A 19,295-nucleotide genomic window follows, 5' to 3' on the forward strand; every position below is an offset into this window, starting at 1 on the left:
ACATCCAAACCTTGCATGTGCGGTGGACACATACATATTCTGCACGGTCTTACAGCATCTGAACGGACTGGAAGCTGGCCGTACGCACCGATGTGGTGTATTTCCGCAAAACTCATGACTATTATCTGAACTCATAAATCTGTCACATGACACACTTATGCAATTAGGCAACCTCATTAACAAGTGTTTGTTTGTAATTGGAATCAATTAAATCCTAATAGATACTTCAACACATTACTACCACTTTACATTAACCCTTACATCATGTGAAGTGCTATTTAGTAATGGTCCATTTAGGCTGCAATGGTTCCAATTGAAGCAATGAAAAGAGTGTAATTAATGAGTAATGAGTAGAGGAGTGGATTGTATTGTGTTCAGCTGACAGTGGTTCAGGTGCGGCCGTACTAATTGGGTGATCCGAATGCCTAGCGCATGACCGAGTGGTGTCCGCAAAGTGAAACTTGCTTATGAAGACCGCATATTTCCTGCCTGTTGGTTCGTTTGCAGTCGGTGTTCTGTCCGAATGCACGCCTACCAGAAACTACGCCCCTGTGTACTTCCGAATGACGCCCATATTACGCCCATATTTCCCGAGTGAATGCGATGCACATTTCTGTACGGTATTAGGGGGAGATTCTCTAAACAAGAAATGTAGTAAAAACCCCGTTATCAGGGTTTTTACCGCATTTTGGGATGCTGTAAGCATCCCCCGCCGGGTTAACGCGGCGGGGGGCATCGCCAGAAAAATCTGGCGATGCCCCATAGAAGCCAATGGGCTTCTACCGCATCCCTCCGCCGCCCCGCGCCGACCCCCCGCCGCCCTGCATCGCCCCCTCATCTGTGTCCGGGCAGCACAGCGCAGTGCTGCCCGGACCTGTGACCTCCTCCCTGCACTGATCCTCTTCCGGGTGCAGGGAGGAGGAGAGCCCGGCGCAGCAGCAGCAGCAGCGCCGGGTGTGTGAGGGAGGGGAGAGCCGCCGGGACCTGCTGGGACCCGGCGACTCTCACCGCAAAGGACAGCTCTTAATGCAAGAGCTGTCCTTTGCCTTAATTATCGCATATGTTACAACATATGCGATAATTAAGTATGCGATGGGCGGCGAAGGGGGGCGGAGATTCTTAGAGAATCTCCCCCTTAGTGAGAACGAGTACAGAGACCGTGCGTGGCACATGCGCATAGCGTTGCCCACGCATGCGCAGACGGCTAAAAAACGCCAATCCGAAAGAATTCGGAAATTTACGCATCGACCAGAATAAGGCCCCATATGCACTGCAGGTGGGACTGTTGTAACATGTGCAGAAAGAGTTAGATTTGGGTATTTTGTTTCTGCGCAGGGTAAATACCAGCTGCTTTATTTTTACACTGCAATATAGATATCAGTTTGAAGTACAAAGCCCATCCAAATGTAACTCTATGCACATGTTACATCAGCCCCACCCGCAGTGCATATGGTTTTGGCCATTACAGAGTGAATTTGCCTTTGCCAGTGAACCAGAATAACCCCCAATGTACAGTATTTTACTAAAATGATTGCTTATTTGCTTGTAAAATATTTTCACCAGTACCCCATACAACTCCATTATAGAACAGACTCCTAGGTATTGCCAGCTATTGCTGTTTAGTACACTAAGTTTTTGGAGCCTGACACAAGGTTGTACTAACAAAAATACTCACATACCGAAAGCGTGTGTTCTCCATCAAGAATTTTTTTTTACACTTTTCGGGTGAAATTTACTAAGCTGTGTATTCTACTTCACATGTGATGTTGCTATGGGCAACCAATCAGATCCTGTCTACTATCTTCTAGAGGGTGCTAAATAAATAAGTAGATTCTGATTGGTTGCCCATAGCAACATCACATGTGAAGTAGAATACACATATTAGTAAATTTCCCCCTTCATGTTATTATGTGGGGAAATCTATACACTATGGGGGAAATTTACTAAGCTGTAATGAATACGAATACTCCTATTTATAGCCATTTCTGTCTGTATACATATTTATCAATATACAGCCCTTCGTATTCGTATTTCTTAAGCGCTCGCTAATCTAAGTCACTCTGGTGAGCAGCGCCTTGCTCTGTGAATAGGGCAGGCAGCTGACATGAGGTGAAGTCAGCTCCCCACCCCGGAAGCCAGGTAGCCCCCCCCCCCTCCGTTCGCATGGTGATGCCCAGCAGTTTCCTGGGCGCACCCAGCCTTTTTGTGTGTGTGCCTCCTGTACACCCACCCTGCTGCAAGTGCCTCGGAGACTATGCAGTTCTCAGAGAAGACCTGCACATGTGCGTATTCGCTTATGTACAGATCTTCTACATCGATCCCCGTTGTGAATACCCAACAGGGCGAACCAATTAGAATGAGGGCCAATGTGTAATGGGCATTATGGTGTGTGGCATAATGTGTAATGGGCATTATGGTAATGGACATAACGGTTTGCGGTAGGTATTTGTAATGGGCATTACAGTGTGGGGCATTATGTGTAATGGGCATTACTGTGTGAGGCATAATGTGTAATAGGCATAACGATGTGAGGAATAATGTGTAATAAGCATCATGGTGTAGGGCATAATGTGTAATGGGCATCACGGTGTGCAACATAATTTTCAGTAGACAGCTGATTTGCACAGTTTCTAACATTATTGTCTCACAGCACTGGGGCCCTAAGTTTGATTCTAAAGCAGTACCCTGAACGTGTGGAGAGTGTATGTTACATGAGTTTCCTTTGGGTAAACCAGTTTCCCAGTTACATGCCAAAAGTATTAGTAGATTAGATGTTGACTTAAATGTACTCTACTGTGTATGTGTTGTGTGTATGTGTGCCTGCTTGTGTGATAGTCATTTTTTATTTATTAATTCTATTTAGTAACAGGTTCTTATATAGCGCACACATATTCAATGGGATGCAGTAACTTTCCCGGCGGCCGGAATCCTGGCGGTCAAAATCTCGACGCCAGAATCACGACCGCCAATATCCCGGCACTTTGTTACTCTGTGGGTGTCCACGACACCCATAGAGGGAGAATAAATTAGTGTGCGTAGCGAGGCACAGCGAGCCTGTAAGGGGGGCGATCCACGTCCCCCCTTGCCGGGATTTCGGCGGTCGGAATTCCGACCACCGGGATTCCAGCTGCTGGGTTTCCATACCAATTCCATATTCAATTCCATATTCCATATTCAATAGCACTTTACAGAGCATAGTTGTACATTCACATCAGTCCCTGCCCCAGTGAAGCTTACAATCTATATTCCCTACCACATGTACACGCACACACATTCATTCTAGGGTTCATTTTGTTGGGAGCCAATTAACCTGCCAGTATGTTTTTGGAGTATGGAAGGAAACCGGAGTACCTGGAGGAAACCCACGCAAGTATGCGGAGAATATAAAAACTCCACCTAGTCAGTTAGGGCCATGGTAGGAATAGAACCCATGACCTCAGTGCTGTGAAGTAGTAATTCTAATGTAGGGTACACACCAGGACGACCACCGTCGTTCACGACCGATAGACGACCATGGAACGATTTCCCTTGGACTTCCCGGGAGCTCCCAGGCAGTCCCCAGCAAACGATTAGCAAAAATTGTGGTTTTTTGGCGGAACGATCTAGATCCGATCCCGATGCGCCCGCGATGGTCGTTAAGACGGTCGGATCGCTGGTTTTTGTTTTTTTGCAAGAACACCTGCGACCGTCGTCCGATTGGCCTTTGAAATTTAAATGAAGGGGCTGGACTAGCAGAGGGGATAGGAATAGCAGCAGCCATTTTAAACCAGTGTATTTCTGCTTTGTTACTAGTGAGGCTTGGTTTATACCTGCTGAACGCTGGACATAGCTATTTACACATTACTTTGTTTTGCCTGCCATTACAAAGTGTCTTTTAACCCTGCACTATGGAGAATGCAGTGATGGGTAGTCACCAGCAACAGTACCTGCTCTATTATGCAGTGTTGAAGCTCAGACGTCAGAGAGCCCAGCGCAGGAGAGAAAGATCATGCTGGACAAAGCAGTGGCTACTTCAGCGTCAGACTCGTTCGCACATGCCACTGCTCAGGGACATCAGGGAGAATAACCCAGACGATTTTCGTAACTTCTTGAGGATGGATGATGCCACATTCCAGGAATTGCTGCGTCTGGTGACTCCCCACATCGAGAAGCAGGATACCAAGTATCGCATGGCTATCCCTGCTGAGGAACGGCTGGTGGTGACCCTGAGGTTTCTGGCGACAGGACGGTCTCTTGCTGACCTAAAGTTTGGATCCCTCATCTCCCCGCAAGCTTTGGGCCTCATCATCCCGGAGACCTGCAAAGCCATTGTGAAGGTGCTGCAGTACCAGTATTGCAAGGTAAGGATGAAATATACACTGTACACTTTATTGTGCAAACAAAATATTTTTATTTATAATTTAGGCCTAGGACAGAAACAGGTTTTTTAGGCCTTTCATGGTTAAAACATGTAAAATAGTAAATAGATTGTGTCAACACAAATATATTATAATACCATATATAAAAGATATTGTACAAAAACACACACTATATATAAAGATTTAAGTATGTATGACCCAGTTTAAACTTTCCCAATAAGTACGGGCTACTGTGTGGCAGAGGATGTCTGCCGCAGATAAGTAAAGGCTGCGGCCCACATGGCGCATGGCGCAGATGCAATGGTCCCGGCCCCATTGATGTGCGCCATACGCCATGTGAGCAGTGGCCATCACATACCTGCAGCTGAGACCATGTCTGCCGCACAGTACCCCATACTATTGGCAAAGAAAAAAGGGCAATAAATGGAGTTTGCTATCCAGATTGAGGAGAATCCTGTTCTCCCTCTGGTAATGCAGGTACAGGTAGCAGCATATAAATAAACAAAAAAAACACACTCTGGTAACTTCTGGAACATGCCCTTACAACAGTAGGGATAAGGTACTGTGCGGCAGAGGATGTCTGCTGCAGATATGTAAAGGCTGCGGCCCACATGGCGCATGGCGCAGATGCAATGGTCCCGGCCCCATTGATGTGCGCCATACGCCATGTGAGCAGTGGCCATCACATACCTGCAGCTGAGACCATGTCTGCCGCACAGTACCCCATACTATTGGCAAAGAAAAAAGGGCAATAAATGGAGTTTGCTATCCAGATTGAGGAGAATCCTGTTCTCCCTCTGGTAATGCAGGTACAGGTAGCAGCATATAAATAAACAAAAAAAACACACTCTGGTAACTTCTGGAACATGCCCTTACAACAGTAGGGATAAGGTACTGTGCGGCAGAGGATGTCTGCTGCAGATATGTAAAGGCTGCGGCCCACATGGCGCATGGCGCAGATGCAATGGTCCCGGCCCCATTGATGTGCGCCATACGCCATGTGAGCAGTGGCCATCACATACCTGCAGCTGAGACCATGTCTGCCGCACAGTACCCCATACTATTGGCAAAGAAAAAAGGGCAATAAATGGAGTTTGCTATCCAGATTGAGGAGAATCCTGTTCTCCCTCTGGTAATGCAGGTACAGGTAGCAGCATATAAATAAACAAAAATACACACTGTGGCCCTTGTGTGGCAGAGGATGTCTGCTGCAGATATGTAAAGGCTGCGGCCCACATGGCGCATGGCGCAGATGCAATGGTCCCGGCCCCATTGATGTGCGCCATACGCCATGTGAGCAGTGGCCATCACATACCTGCAGCTGAGACCATGTCGATGGTAAATGATAAAGTAGCCTATTTTTTAAGACAGATCCTCAAAAACAGGACACTCTGGATCTTCTATCAGTAAAGAACTGTAGAATTGACGGTACTGGGGGGGTTGAGAAGGCTGTGTAGGTGTTGACTGGGTATGTGTTGGAATTGTGCTCGACTGGCCTGCTACGGTGGCAGGCGGAGTAGGCACTGGTGATTCTAATGACAGTGGTGTGTCTGGTGCACTACCAATGCCAACTATTTTAGTGCCACTGTTGAGATACCCTAAACTGCCATTATACACCAACTCCATGCATAACTTTTCAAAAGTAAGTTGCTGGTCAGGAGCCATGTTGCGAACACACTCTGCCACATAAGTGAAGTAGTTGTCATGTTTGTCGGGGTTTCTTTGCAGGACTTGATGTGCCCGCATCATAAATTCTTCATGTGCCGCTGCTTCTCCTTTTTTTCCTTTGCCACGCATTTTTTTGGCACGGGGGAGTGGTGGAGTGGGTTCCAGGGTGGGTGGCGGAGTGCGTGCCGGAGTAGGAACTTCGTTCGATGTGCATGCATTCTCAGATAGGACAGATAGGTCTGGGGTTGCAGGTGGGTAGTCACCAAGCTGTAAAAAAATTGAACATGTTTACTAATCAATTCTATTTACTTCTAATTTCAGTTCCCTACCAGCGTGAATGAATGGAAAGTCATCGCAGAGGAGTTTGAACAGCGATGGAACTTCCCAAATTGCGGTGGAGCCATTGATGGCAAACATGTCCGCATAGCCCAGCCTATCAATAGTGGTTCCTACTATTTTAATTACAAGGGCTATTTTAGCATTGTACTAATGGCTGTTGTTAATGCGAACTATGAGTTTATCTTCCTGGATGTAGGAAGGAATGGCCGTGCATCGGATGGTGGCACTTTCAAGGACACAAAGTTCTACGAAAGGCTCATAGCGAACACCCTTCACTTGCCGTCTGTCCAGGAAACTAAACAGGGGCTTAACTTTGTTTTTGTGGCTGACGAGGCTTTTGGCCTGCACGAGCATGTCATGAAGCCATATGCGCAAAGGGGGTTGAACCATGACAAAAGGATCTTTAACTACAGGCTATCCAGGGCACGGCGTGTTGTGGAAAATGCTTTTGGCATCCTGGCAAGCCGGTTTCGCATTTTCCACACTGCCATTAACCTGAGGGTGGACAAAATTGACTGGGTTGTCACGGCGTGCTGTGTCCTGCACAATTTGCTCCGCAGAAAAGCCACACAGCAAAGGGCTACAGGCACAGCACTCCAAGAAGACCAAGAACTGCCAGAGGAGGTAGTGCAGATATCCTCCTTGCAAACCCCAACACAACACTACACAGGGAGTGCACGAGCCAAACAGGTGAGGGAAGAGTACATGGCCTACTTTAATGGGGAGGGCGCTGTGGATTGGCAGGAGGAATCAATTAGATAGCCAAAAAAATAGACTCACCGATGCAGACTGCGAATTCTCCTCCTCCTCCTGCGCCGTGACTTCTTGGTTTTCATGTTCTACCATAAGGACTACTCCTGTCCTCATCGACTCCTGGCTGAGGGTGAATGTCAACCGGTCATAGTACCAGAGCGATGTTTGATACATCTCGTCGACTCCAGCACCAGACTTCTTTGCAGCCTCCATCTTCTTGTGTTCCTTTAAGAACACCGTGCGCATATTCTGGATGCGTTTCCTCACCCATTCAACATTGGCCTCTGGGTGAAATGGAAGACTGTAGCGTGCCAACTCCTCCAAGGCTTGGTTTCTTTTCATTTTGTTTGAATACTCCTTGGATTTAGTTCGCCACAGGCATTCGTGTGCACGATATTTTTCAATAAACCCTTCAAGAAACTCTTGTTCCTTTGCGTTGGACATTGGGACTGTAAAAATATAAAACCATTTTAGTTGTTATAGTTATACCCATGTTTTGTTTCATATTTAAATTTTTATAGTTATAGTTACCAGTTTACCTAGTTCTTATGTTTTAAGTATTTAAAATGTTAATAAACTTTTATGAAAACCACTATACATTTTATTGTGCAGATTGCTATTCACACACACAGGTGAATGGGGCCTAGCAGAGAGGAGTGCATGGAATACTGCAATGGTGGACAATGGTTTATGTATATATATCTATATATACACAAACACACACACACACAGGTGAATGGGGCCTAGCAGAGAGGAGTGCATGGAATACTGCAATGGTGGACAATGGTTTATGTATATATATCTATATATACACAAACACACGCACACAGGTGAATGGGGCCTAGCAGAGAGGAGTGCATGGAATACTGCAATGGTGGACAATGGTTTATGTATATATATCTATATATACACAAACACACACACACACAGGTGAATGGGGCCTAGCAGAGAGGAGTGCATGGAATACTGCAATGGTGGACAATGGTTTATGTATATATATCTATATATACACAAACACACACACACACAGGTGAATGGGGCCTAGCAGAGAGGAGTGCATGGAATACTGCAATGGTGGACAATGGTTTATGTATATATATCTATATATACACAAACACACACACACACACACACACACACACACACACACACACACAGGTGAATGGGGCCTAGCAGAGAGGAGTGCTTGGAATACTGCAATGGTGGACATTGGTTATATGTATACACACACAGATGGGGCCCACCCAAAAAAACAAAAGTGACATGGTCGGGTGCACGGTTGCCAAACCAGTGCTTTATACACACTATATACATTGGTGGCAACAGTGGGCATGCATAGAAGAGCATTGGGAGTGCAAACATACCAGGTTGTTGTTCTGGGAGATGAGACAAGAAGGAGAGTCCAACTGCTGCGCCAGCGCTGTTTGCTATGTGGAAAAACATGGCGCCGGGGGAGTGTTTAGGAAATGCCACTCAAATAGGCTGGATCAAACGACGGACGCACCGACGGACGGACGACGGAGGCGGCAAAAAACACTCACGATCTGCATACGATTGACGGTCGGTCGGCCTGGGATTGACGGATCCTACCTGCAGCACGTAGGACCAAAGATGCGACCAAACGAGCGGCGTGAACGCGCATTGGATCGGAATCGGATCAAATAAATGGCAAAAACACACGATAATACACACAATCTGCATACAACCGGTCGGAATTGGATCTAAATTGACAGAATCGTGCCCTAGTCGTCCTGGTGTGTACCCAGCATAACTGTTACACCATCTGTGCTGCCCTACACTGATAAGGTGGCCATACACAGGCAGATTTATCTGCAGATCTGTCTGGTTGGAGCAAAAACCTGGTTATGGATGAGAGTAAATGACAGTTGACCATTTGCTTGGAAATGCTGGAAAACTGACAAACTGTCACTCATCCATAACCTTGTTTTTGTTCCAACCAGCCAGATCTGAAGATAAATCTTACTAGTGTATGGGCACCTTAAGTTTACACTGGACAGGGTGTGATACAAATGGCAAATATTCTCTGTGCTCATCAGTTGGCTGCACTATAAAAATAAACAATAGTAATTATAATAATAATTGTAAAGGACTAATAATGTAGGTTCCACAAACATACAGTAACTTAACATTAAGTTTGCACTATTGCTAGATAAGATCTATAGTAGAGTGTACATAACAGTATCTCAAACTATTATAAATGATGGAGGGATTTATCAATCCTTTTAACTCTTTAAGTGCCAAGGGAATTTGTCAAAATAAGTGTAAAAATTGCCAAGCAAACATTTGTATTCATCATAATGACCTGTAATGTTTACCTTATAAAGGAAATATAATCTTTTTTTACATAACATGTTTTATTTGAATTTATATAACAAGTGTGAGCGCTGCTGGTATTTTTAGTGGCTATTTTTCACATTTCTCACAGATGTCGGAAATCAAAGGGTTAAAGATATGGCGAAGCAGACTAAAGTTGCATATAGAAACCTGTCTTTTATGTATCAAGAACATTTGATAAAATAATGGCTACAGTAGAAGCTGATTGATTGCTTTATATAACTTATGTATATAAGCCTTCTTTCCCAGGGGCGGATTGGCCCGCCGGGAAACCGGGCCATTTCCCGGTGGGCAGGCACAAAACTCATGCTCCCTGGGCTTGCCAAAATCCAAAATGGCTACGGGAGGGCTGCTGCGCATGCGCAACAGCGCACAGCACCTCCCATGGGCCTTCAAGTGTGGCGGCAGCATGCTCCCAGCCCCTGTTCTCCCTCCGCCCGGCTGTAGAAGCTCCGCCCCCCTCTGTTCGGCATCTGGAGCCAGCATAAAGCAGCAGGTGAGCCCACCCCCCTGCATTACATACACCGCCGCCCCTCCGCATTACATACACCGGCGCCACCCCCCCTGCATTACATACACCGTCACCCCTGCATTACATACACCACCGCCAACCTCCCCCCCCCCCCCCCACAGCACATTACATACACCATCGCAAACCCCCTCCCCCCAGGATGCTGTAAGATTTTTCCCGGGCTGGATTCAAGTCCCAATCCGCCCCTGTTCTTTCCTCATGGAGCATGAATAGTATTCAAACATTCTAGCACACACCACTCATCCATGTCCTCATAGTCAGTGGAATTTAGTTCACAAATGGGTTTTGTACAATTAAAACTCACTGAAGATAAAATGGTAGATATCCCAGATAATGGAGGCTTTAGAGTATGTAAGAAGAAATGAAGATAGGGAAAAGGATGCAAGTAGTGCGTAGGCAATAGTGTGTCCAAGATTGGAATATAAATCCACAGGTTAACAATGAACAGGTTCACAGAGAAAACCATTTAGACTAGGGCTAAAGATAATGTAGTAGTTTTGTATTTTATATCAAACATGATACTGCCACCTCCTGGAGAAATGAAATAATGCAAGAGACTGGAAACAAACATTGCATTGCATTAATGTTATATTTATTTATTTATTTATTTATTTACAGTTTCTTATATAGCGCAGCAAATTCTGTTGCAATATACAATAGTAGACAGTGATAAAACAAACTGGGTAACATTAGACAGACTTGGAGGTAGGAGGGCCCTGCTGCAAGCTTACAATCTATAGAGATATAGGAGGGAAACACAATGACAGGCATCAGTAATAGCATAGCAGTCCCACCAACTTGCAAGTCCAGAAGAAAAGCTATATAATACCTACATTAGGTGCCTTAAAGGGTTATGCGTGTAGAACTTAAATATGATAGGCTTGCCTGAAGAGGTGAGTTTTCAGGGAACACTTGAAAGTTTGGAGGCTAGTGGAGAGTCTTATTGTGCGTGGAAGGGCATTCCATAGGGTGGGAGCAGCCAGATGAAAGTCCAGTAATAGTGAATGGGAGCTAGTGATCTGTGCAGAAGAGAGACGCAGAGTGTAGTGGTCTAAATGGGAGAAATGTGATAAGTAAAGAGATATATGCTGGTGTAGTATGGTTAATAGCTTTGGTTAATAGCTTTATATGTGAGTAGAAGTGTTTTATATTGAATACAGCAAGATACAGGCAACCATTGGATGGACTGGCAGAGCGGATGAGCATCTTGCAAGGAAGATCAGCCTAGCAGCAGCATTTAAAACGGATTGCAGTGGCGAGAGTCTGTTCTTGGGAAGACCAGTTAGGAGACTATTGCAATAATCAATGCGGGATATAATGAGTGCATGGATAAGAGATTTAGTAGTGTCTTGTGTGAGATACGGTCATATATTGGATATGTTTTTTAGATGCATGTAACATGATTTGGAGACAGATTGAATATGGGGAAGAAAGGACAGTTCAGAGTCGACGATGACCCCTAGGCAACAAGCTTTTGGGGTAGGGTAGATTGTCGAGTTGTCAACAGTTATGGAGATCTCAGGATGGTAAATATTCTTGATTGGTGGGACTGTAAGTAATTCCATTTTGGAAATATTGAGTTTGAGTTTGCGAGAAGACATCCTAGATGAGATGGCAGAGAAACATTCAGAGACTCGGCCCAAAACCACTGGTGAAAACTCTGGGGTTGATAGATAGATTTGAGTATCATCCGCATATAAGTGATACTGAAATCCAAAAGAGCTGATTAGTTTGTCGAGAGAGGAAGTATAGATTGAGAAAAGCAGAGGACCTAAGACTGAGCCTTGCGTAACTCCAACTGACAGAGGTAGTGAAGAGGAAGTAGAGTCAGAGAAGCAAACACTGAAAGAGCGATCAGATAGGTAAGATGAGAACCAGGAAAGGGCTGTATCATTAAGACCTAGGGAGTGTATTGTTTGTAAGAGAAGAGTGTGATCCACAGTGTCAAATGCAGCAGAAAGATCTAGAAGAATAAGTAGTGAGTAATGGACTTTAGACTTAGCAGTCATTTACCACTTTAGTCAGTGCTGTCTCAGTGGAGTGTTGAGAGCGAAAGCCTGACTGAAGTGGATCTAATAGGATGTGAGAGTTAAGAAAGTATGTGAGGCTAGAGTAGACAAGTCTCTCGAGTAGCTTGGAGAGGCATGGCAGCTGAGAGATGGGATGATAGTTAGAGAGAGTGTTAGGGTCAGTATTGTGTTTTTTTAGAATGGGAGTATTCACTGCATGTTTGAGCAGAGAATGAAAAGTACCTGTAGCAAGAGATGTTATACAGGTTGAGTATCCCTTATCCAAAATGCTCGGGACCAGGAGAATTTTAGATAAAGGATTCTTCCGTATTTTGGATTATTTTAATATTTCAATGATGTATCTTGAGGTATCTTGCATTTATGCTATATAAACACATCAAACACATGAAATACACACATATGCATATGCACGCGCGTCCCAGTCAGATGGAACGCCACTGCGCCGGTGATCGCCAGCGGAGATATGCTGGCAATCCCCGGCCAAGGAACAGAGGCGCTCCATCTGTATATATATAGATATATATATATCTATATATATATATATAGATATATATATATATATAGATATATATATATATTATGTCGATTCCGTCACTGCCCATCCTCGTGGTCGTAAGACTTGAAATGCCCAGGTGCCCATCAAACATGGAAACAAATCCACACAAATAGCAAGTACAAACAGATTTCACTTCGGGTCTTGTAGTGAACAAACGAAGTTTATTAGTGTCTACGGCGTTTCAGGCATTGCCCGTCGTCAGGACATACGAGAAATATATATATATATATATATATCACCAAAAAAGTCCAAATATAGTGCGCAAGTCCTTAGTGTTATTAATTGAAACCAATGTCCCGTCTGTATCCTTTTTCTTAAAGCACTCGGGGTCTGTCTTTTCGACCGGCAGCTCCACTAATTACCCTTGCGGGCACCCGGATTCTTTTCTTTTAGAATATATATATATATATATATATATATATATATATATATATATATATATATGGGAAAGGAATGCAGCACTCCAGCACAATAATTCAAATTTCTGAAGTGAAGATTGTGGCATAAAATTATATGTACTGGTTGACGGACGGCACTCTCGGACCGTCAGAGGGTGTGGGTGTGGGAAATCAAGCAATAATCCTCACAGCCAAGTTGTGATACAATGTTTCGATTTATATATTTATATATTTATATTTACCAACATATCACAATTTAGCTGTGAGGATTATTGCTTGATTTTCCACACCCTACAGTACATATCCAAATTCTATTGGAGAGGGCACCCAGCGAACTACTTGAATTATCTCAAGCATCCTGAGTGCCGAGCATCCTAGCTGTGTATATATATATATATATATATATATATATATATATATATATATATATACATACATATATACATATGGATTATGAATTGCAGACAGTGTACCACTGGACAGCCCCCAGCAGGAGAGAGGCAATAGAAGACCTTTTTTCCATCGGAATAGGGTACAGAAGGAACACAGTTCGACTGATTTAAATTAATCCAACAGCAATGGGGAGGACACAAAAACAAGAGAAAAGAAACTCGGGTGGGGTGCACGCTTAACCCCTAGAACTTATATGCCTGCTTGCAGTTAATACATTTTACTTAAATTCATTTTATATATATATGTGTTTTCCCACACAATAAAGAAAAAGATAGAAAATGTGTTAAATATTGATGCGTTCGCGAAATATTTTGGTGTTTTGTTTTGGCCGGTCAGATTGTGAACATGCACATTCCTACACTCAATTATTGTGCAAGGTTTTGCAGAATGATGTGAAAAGTGTGAAAAATGACCATCATATTTCCTTATACCCGATCGGAACTTTTTATATTCACTCATTAGATGGTGGTAAGGATTTAATCATGGGTCATACAGAGTAGGAGATATCACACAATATTATTGCATACAGTTGGGACTTCTATGATACATCAGACTTCTGCTGCTCACTCGTATTTCTGTAATGTATAGGATGAGGAGTGAGAGAGTCTCATGCAATGGGGGGCAGCAATCGCACTTCCAACCATAATAAAACAATCCCTTTAGGGGTGACTACCAAATGGGGAAAGTGTCCACCAAAGGGGGAAAAAAAACCCCAACCAAAAGAAGAGCTCGTAATCAATTTATCTTCTTCACTCTGCACTCTGAATCGCAGCTACTAGCTAAGGGATTATCTTTCATTCCGTCTTCTTCCTTTAATGATCTTGAGTGGACAACATTGTTTGTCTCATCAGCTCTGCCTAAAATTATTTTTTTATAAGTCTAAAGATGTACCTTGTAATAATTAGATTACAAATACTGAAGTCACTGATATCATACCTGCTCAGTTATGGAAAAGCATGCCCAGATCATCATTTGACCCAGAGTCTTATACTTCTTCTATTTGTACTTTCTCCAGGATTACTAACTTTGAAGTCCAGGAAGTGTTTAATGGGTTTGTGCCGTTGCACAATAACTTGAGCAAAAATGAGAGTAATGCACTGAAAGATCTGAATAACAATAATGCCCTAGTGTTCCCCCCAGCTGATAAAGAGGGAGTAGTGATGGACATAGATAAATATCATGACCAAGTTATGGTTAATCTTGTTCAAAAAATTTTCTCTCTATCCTATTTTTCCATATGAAAAATTTGTGTTTTCGATTGAAAATACATAGGTTCCTCGAAAAGCCAGGACCCTATGTATTTTCACGGCTGCGATTTCGCAGAAAAATGCATACTTAAAAGGCCAGTCAATTTGCCGTGGTAACTAATAGCATACTGCCATAAGTGTTTTGTATTTGTATTTGCTTAATTATTTGAATTTTTATTGTATGATTATATTACCATTGTATTCATTTCTCATGTTCTATTCATCAATAAATACAGCATTGTCTTTCTTAGCAACAATGTTCATTGCACTAGGGCTTAGTCTCTCTGCATAGTTATAAAAGATGTGAAAATATTTTTGACTAATCACTACATGACACAAACCCCATGGAAATGTACAATATTGGCAAGGAATTGGTCATTTATGAAGTGTAATGCAAGTTTGCATGGTTTTGATTATTTTTTCACAGAAATACTCTAGAATTAGGATTTATGTAGTAATAATAATAATAATAACATTAACATTAATATTTTTTATTTATACAGCACATTTCTCCACAAGGACTCGAAGTTGCTTTACAAACAACAGAAACATGGTACATTGTACAAGAATTTGGTATTAGACAAATAAATAAAACACAAAAATAATAATTGAAAAAACAAAACAGAACATGAAAACTTAGGGGTAAATTTACTAAGATAGGAGTTCTATTTAAGATGAGATGTGTTCATAGCACCATTCAGATTATAACTCTTATTTACTTCTAGAAGATAATAGATAAACATCCCATCTTCAGTCGAACTCCCATCTTAGTAAATGTACCCCTTAGAGACCATGATAAGCATAATGGGTTGGAGCACACATTTTGAGTTAAATACCAACCCACAAACATTACCAGGCAAAGCAGTCATCTACCTAAGATTATTCTGAAATTACACAAAATAGGTAGTTTCAGCATCCTAGCAATTATAGTAGGGTCCCACCATAACTGTTAGGTCCATACAGTGATGGACCTAATTTTTTGGGATCTTGAAGCTTGAACTGTTATGAATGCCCCTTCACAACTAGCAACAACAGCACTGCCTCCCTTCAATAATCATATAACAGCACCCCACTTCAGTAATCACCTCACAGAACCTTCACTTCATCAATCACCTTAGGCATTCTCTTCCCCCCTCTGTTCAATAAACACCTGGCAGTACGCACCATTCAGCTCCAGCAAAATGACTTTATTAGATGCCTCCTTCTCCTGGGCTCCTTCTCACCTTTCATTACTCCCAGTCTTCTTCCTAGGCTGGGCCTCTCATGCTCAATTATTCCTGGGAATGTCACAAAGAGAAGTTCTACAAGCTGTTGGGAAGTGTAGTTTAAAATGGATCCATGTTTCACGCTATTTACGGAGAGCAATTTGCAGGGCTAGACTACATATGCCAGCATCTCCCCCAGTACTAACCAACGCACATCCAACCTGTAATAGCAGCTATAGTTGTCTTGGTGACAAGCCATAACATACACTACATAATACCAAGAGGCGAAGGGCCAAATGTAATATGGTGTGAGTCAGAAAGTTAGAGATTTTGTGAGAGTTTTTTGTTTTAAATGCCAATCAATTACATGCCAAAATCAATCTGTTTTTTTTTCAGTGTAAATGGTTGCCGCTTTTAAAAAAAAAATGGGAAACCTCTCCCATAATCTGTCACTTTCTGATTCTCATATCCTATTACATTTGGCCAGAGAAATCTGATTTTTGGTATTAAAATGCACAAGCCTATAAGGTCAGTTTTGTGAATGAGGGTAATGACATTGGTCTAGAGTAGCAGGGTGCAGAAAGGTCAGGTCCAAGCTGAGCATGATGGTTGTCACTTGATGCCAAGTGCAACAGTGGCCAATATTTGAGGGAACAACCAGTGATGAAATACTGTAGGCAGAGTGGCCCTGAGGAAGTGACCAGCAGCCGTGTGGTGAACCATTCTGACTCCCTTACTCCGGGCTCAGGTGGACTGGTGGCTGATGCACATGGATGTGGTAAGATGGTGGTTGCATGGAGTTGCCAGCGCTCTATCCTATCTTCTTCTACTGCTGGACCCCTTGTCTGTGATGATCTCAGATTTTCCATTGGGCCTCAGTACCTCTTGACAAATGGCAGCAGACTGAGCTAGGACTCGGCCATAGAGCATGCTGCAGACAGCAGGTAGTGCTGCAGTTGTTAGCGAGCTGCTTCAGGGCTCTTGGGTTCCAGGTGAGGCAGTGTGTCCTGCTCCATGGTCACTCATCACAGTCAATTCTTGGTCCTTGAAATGCTGGTGGCAACAGGATGCTTGGTGGGTGTGCTGTGTGGAGCCAGCAATGGGAGCTCTGTGAGCATGTGACAATTCTTGTCCCACTGGATGTAAATCTATCCATCTTTGTCATAAAAGATCTGTGTAGTGCTTGGGGGTTGTTCAGTATGTTGAGGTGTTCCTCAGGGTCTTCTGCATATTTGGTCATAGCTATGCCACTCAGGAGATATGGCTGCATCTCCTGACATTTCCACTGTATTCCTCTCTAGACACTTGGTTTCAGTAGAAGTGACTTTATGAATGTAAAGTATGGAGGTCCTTAACAGAGATCACAAAATATGTATTCTTGCCAGGGATAGCCAATGAATGGAAAACCGTCACTGTTAGGAAATCATCAATGAACACCCATAGATGGAAAAGCATTAATGAGTCAAACCATAATCGGCTATTACTAATGTAATGACAATTAGACAGTCAGAGAAAGATTGTGGATGTTTGGGAGAAGAGCGCGGTGCCAAGAACCTTGACATAAAAAAAAAAACAGCCACATCAGCATTCGCTCTCCAACATCAGTGGTGGAAAAACCTCCGAACTCTGCCATTGACTGCAAAACAATTAACCATTGGCAGGAAACCAACAATGTTTGCTAACCTTTGATGGTAAATGGCTGTCCCTATTGCTTGGTTTTTAATAGTTAGAGTGGAGTGGTATATCGCTGCTATCTATGCTGCAGAATGAATGTTGTACAGTTTTACATAAAAAAAGCAATGATAGAATACATTTATGCATATACAGTATACTGTAATTCATTTTTATACACAGATTAGAAGTTGCTTATAATCAATTTATTGGCTAATGATAAGTACATGTAAGGGCTTATCCAAATCTAGCCAAGAAAAAACACCAAACACAAATTCCCCTGGCAAAAGTAAAATACATCCTACCTACAGTAATAATATGACGCAGAGCACTCAGTTACACACATATGATATGCCACTAGTCATGTGAAGGTGTCTCTGCTCAGGTTGTCCCAATCTGCATACAAAATAGCTCCACTGTGGGGAATATATTAGTGTGTTCCTACTTGGGAGCCATCTCACCTGGAGACTCCCCCAAGATCCTTCAATATGGCACTGAAAGGATAAGCAATCATACTAGTTACTGACCCCATACTTGCCTCTCAGAACAGTGAGACACTATATAATATTATCCACACTAGGAACATATCTAACGCATAATCATTGCAATGATAACGCATATGCTCATCATAAATGACCCATCAATGTTCCAGAGTATCAGAGATGCCAGAATCTTAACCCCTGCATACATCTTGCCAAACAAAAGTTTTTCTACTTCTATTGCTGCGATATTGTTTGTTTCCCAATTCTCTTATTTTGTAATGTAGAATATGTTTGCCCATCCTCTGTAATATCATTATTATTACTGTAGCTCATATGTACACGTACTAATTTTCTTTTTTATGTCTACTTGTGTCCTGATCCAGATTCAAGCCTCGCGTTTTGGACCTGAATGTGTCAGTACCGAAATCCATTGTTTCATGTCTTGTAATAGTCTTTGCTAGTCTTGCTTCTCTTTCATGTGTGGCATGTAGTATATCTTTCTTGTAGCTGTTTTGTTGTCATTCAGTCTATTTACAGTAGTTGTCATACAGTCCTTAGTCTTAGATTATGCATGTCCATACATACAGTATAAATATTATGCTTTTTCCATAAACTGACTGATGTTACATTGTTTGCTAGTGCAAAATCTTCAGACGATTATTTCCCTGGCTACTGTATATTCTCTTTCCATTTCCTATTTTTCAAAAAAAAAAAAAAGTTACAGTGAATGGAAACAAAATTGTCAGTTTTGGAATTTATTAGTAGAAATGCAATCTCCTATTTAATGTTCATGGAATGGAGGTATGCATTTCAGCATTAAAATATATAGAAACAGTTGATATTTTATCTAATTAGTATTTTGCTTGCTCATTCAAGCAGGTAAAACTCTTAGGGGGCAATGCAAAATTGGATTCAAGTCAGCCATAATTGCTCCCATCTACTGTATATGCAGGGTTTCAAAGCAGTCATCATTGTAAGTGCACACTTGCACTATCCCTATTGTGTACAGTATGTATCTGTAAACGGAATGGATGCATACTGTATGCACAACTTTAAGCTCTGCCAACAAGCCCTTTTGATCTTAACAGCAGCATATTTATAATGGGTGCAGTGTGGCTGCCGCTGAGTCCAGGGGGGCTCACAACGCACATGCTGCACAAATTTTTGTAATACTTATCCCTTTGTAGTTCTGTGGGTTATGGTATAGCGGATCGACCATGTCTAGATCACATGGTCGGCTACTAATGG

The 19,295-nt window shown here is 42.7% G+C and overlaps 1 protein-coding gene across 3 annotated transcripts in view; it reads left to right on the forward strand.

Annotated features, from left to right (window-relative positions):
- The window catches only part of ADCY1 (adenylate cyclase 1), a 333,354-nt gene that overhangs the window by 202,735 nt on the left and 111,324 nt on the right, over window positions 1-19,295 (forward strand). For 2 of the 3 annotated variants that reach the window (XR_014474925.1, XM_083188127.1), the window contains exon 6: window positions 18,431-18,460. The exons of the other annotated variant lie outside the window; for it this stretch is intronic. Coding sequence is in view for 1 of the 2 variants with exons in the window: in XM_083188127.1 (XP_083044253.1) it covers window positions 18,431-18,460 (30 nt within the window). In the remaining variant the exon portion in view is untranslated. The remainder of the gene's footprint in view (window positions 1-18,430; window positions 18,461-19,295) is intronic. 3 annotated transcript variants of the gene reach the window in all.

Source organism: Crinia signifera, chromosome 5, assembly GCF_055691185.1.
Source record: "Crinia signifera chromosome 5, ASM5569118v1, whole genome shotgun sequence".
Lineage (NCBI taxonomy): Eukaryota > Metazoa > Chordata > Amphibia > Anura > Myobatrachidae > Crinia > Crinia signifera.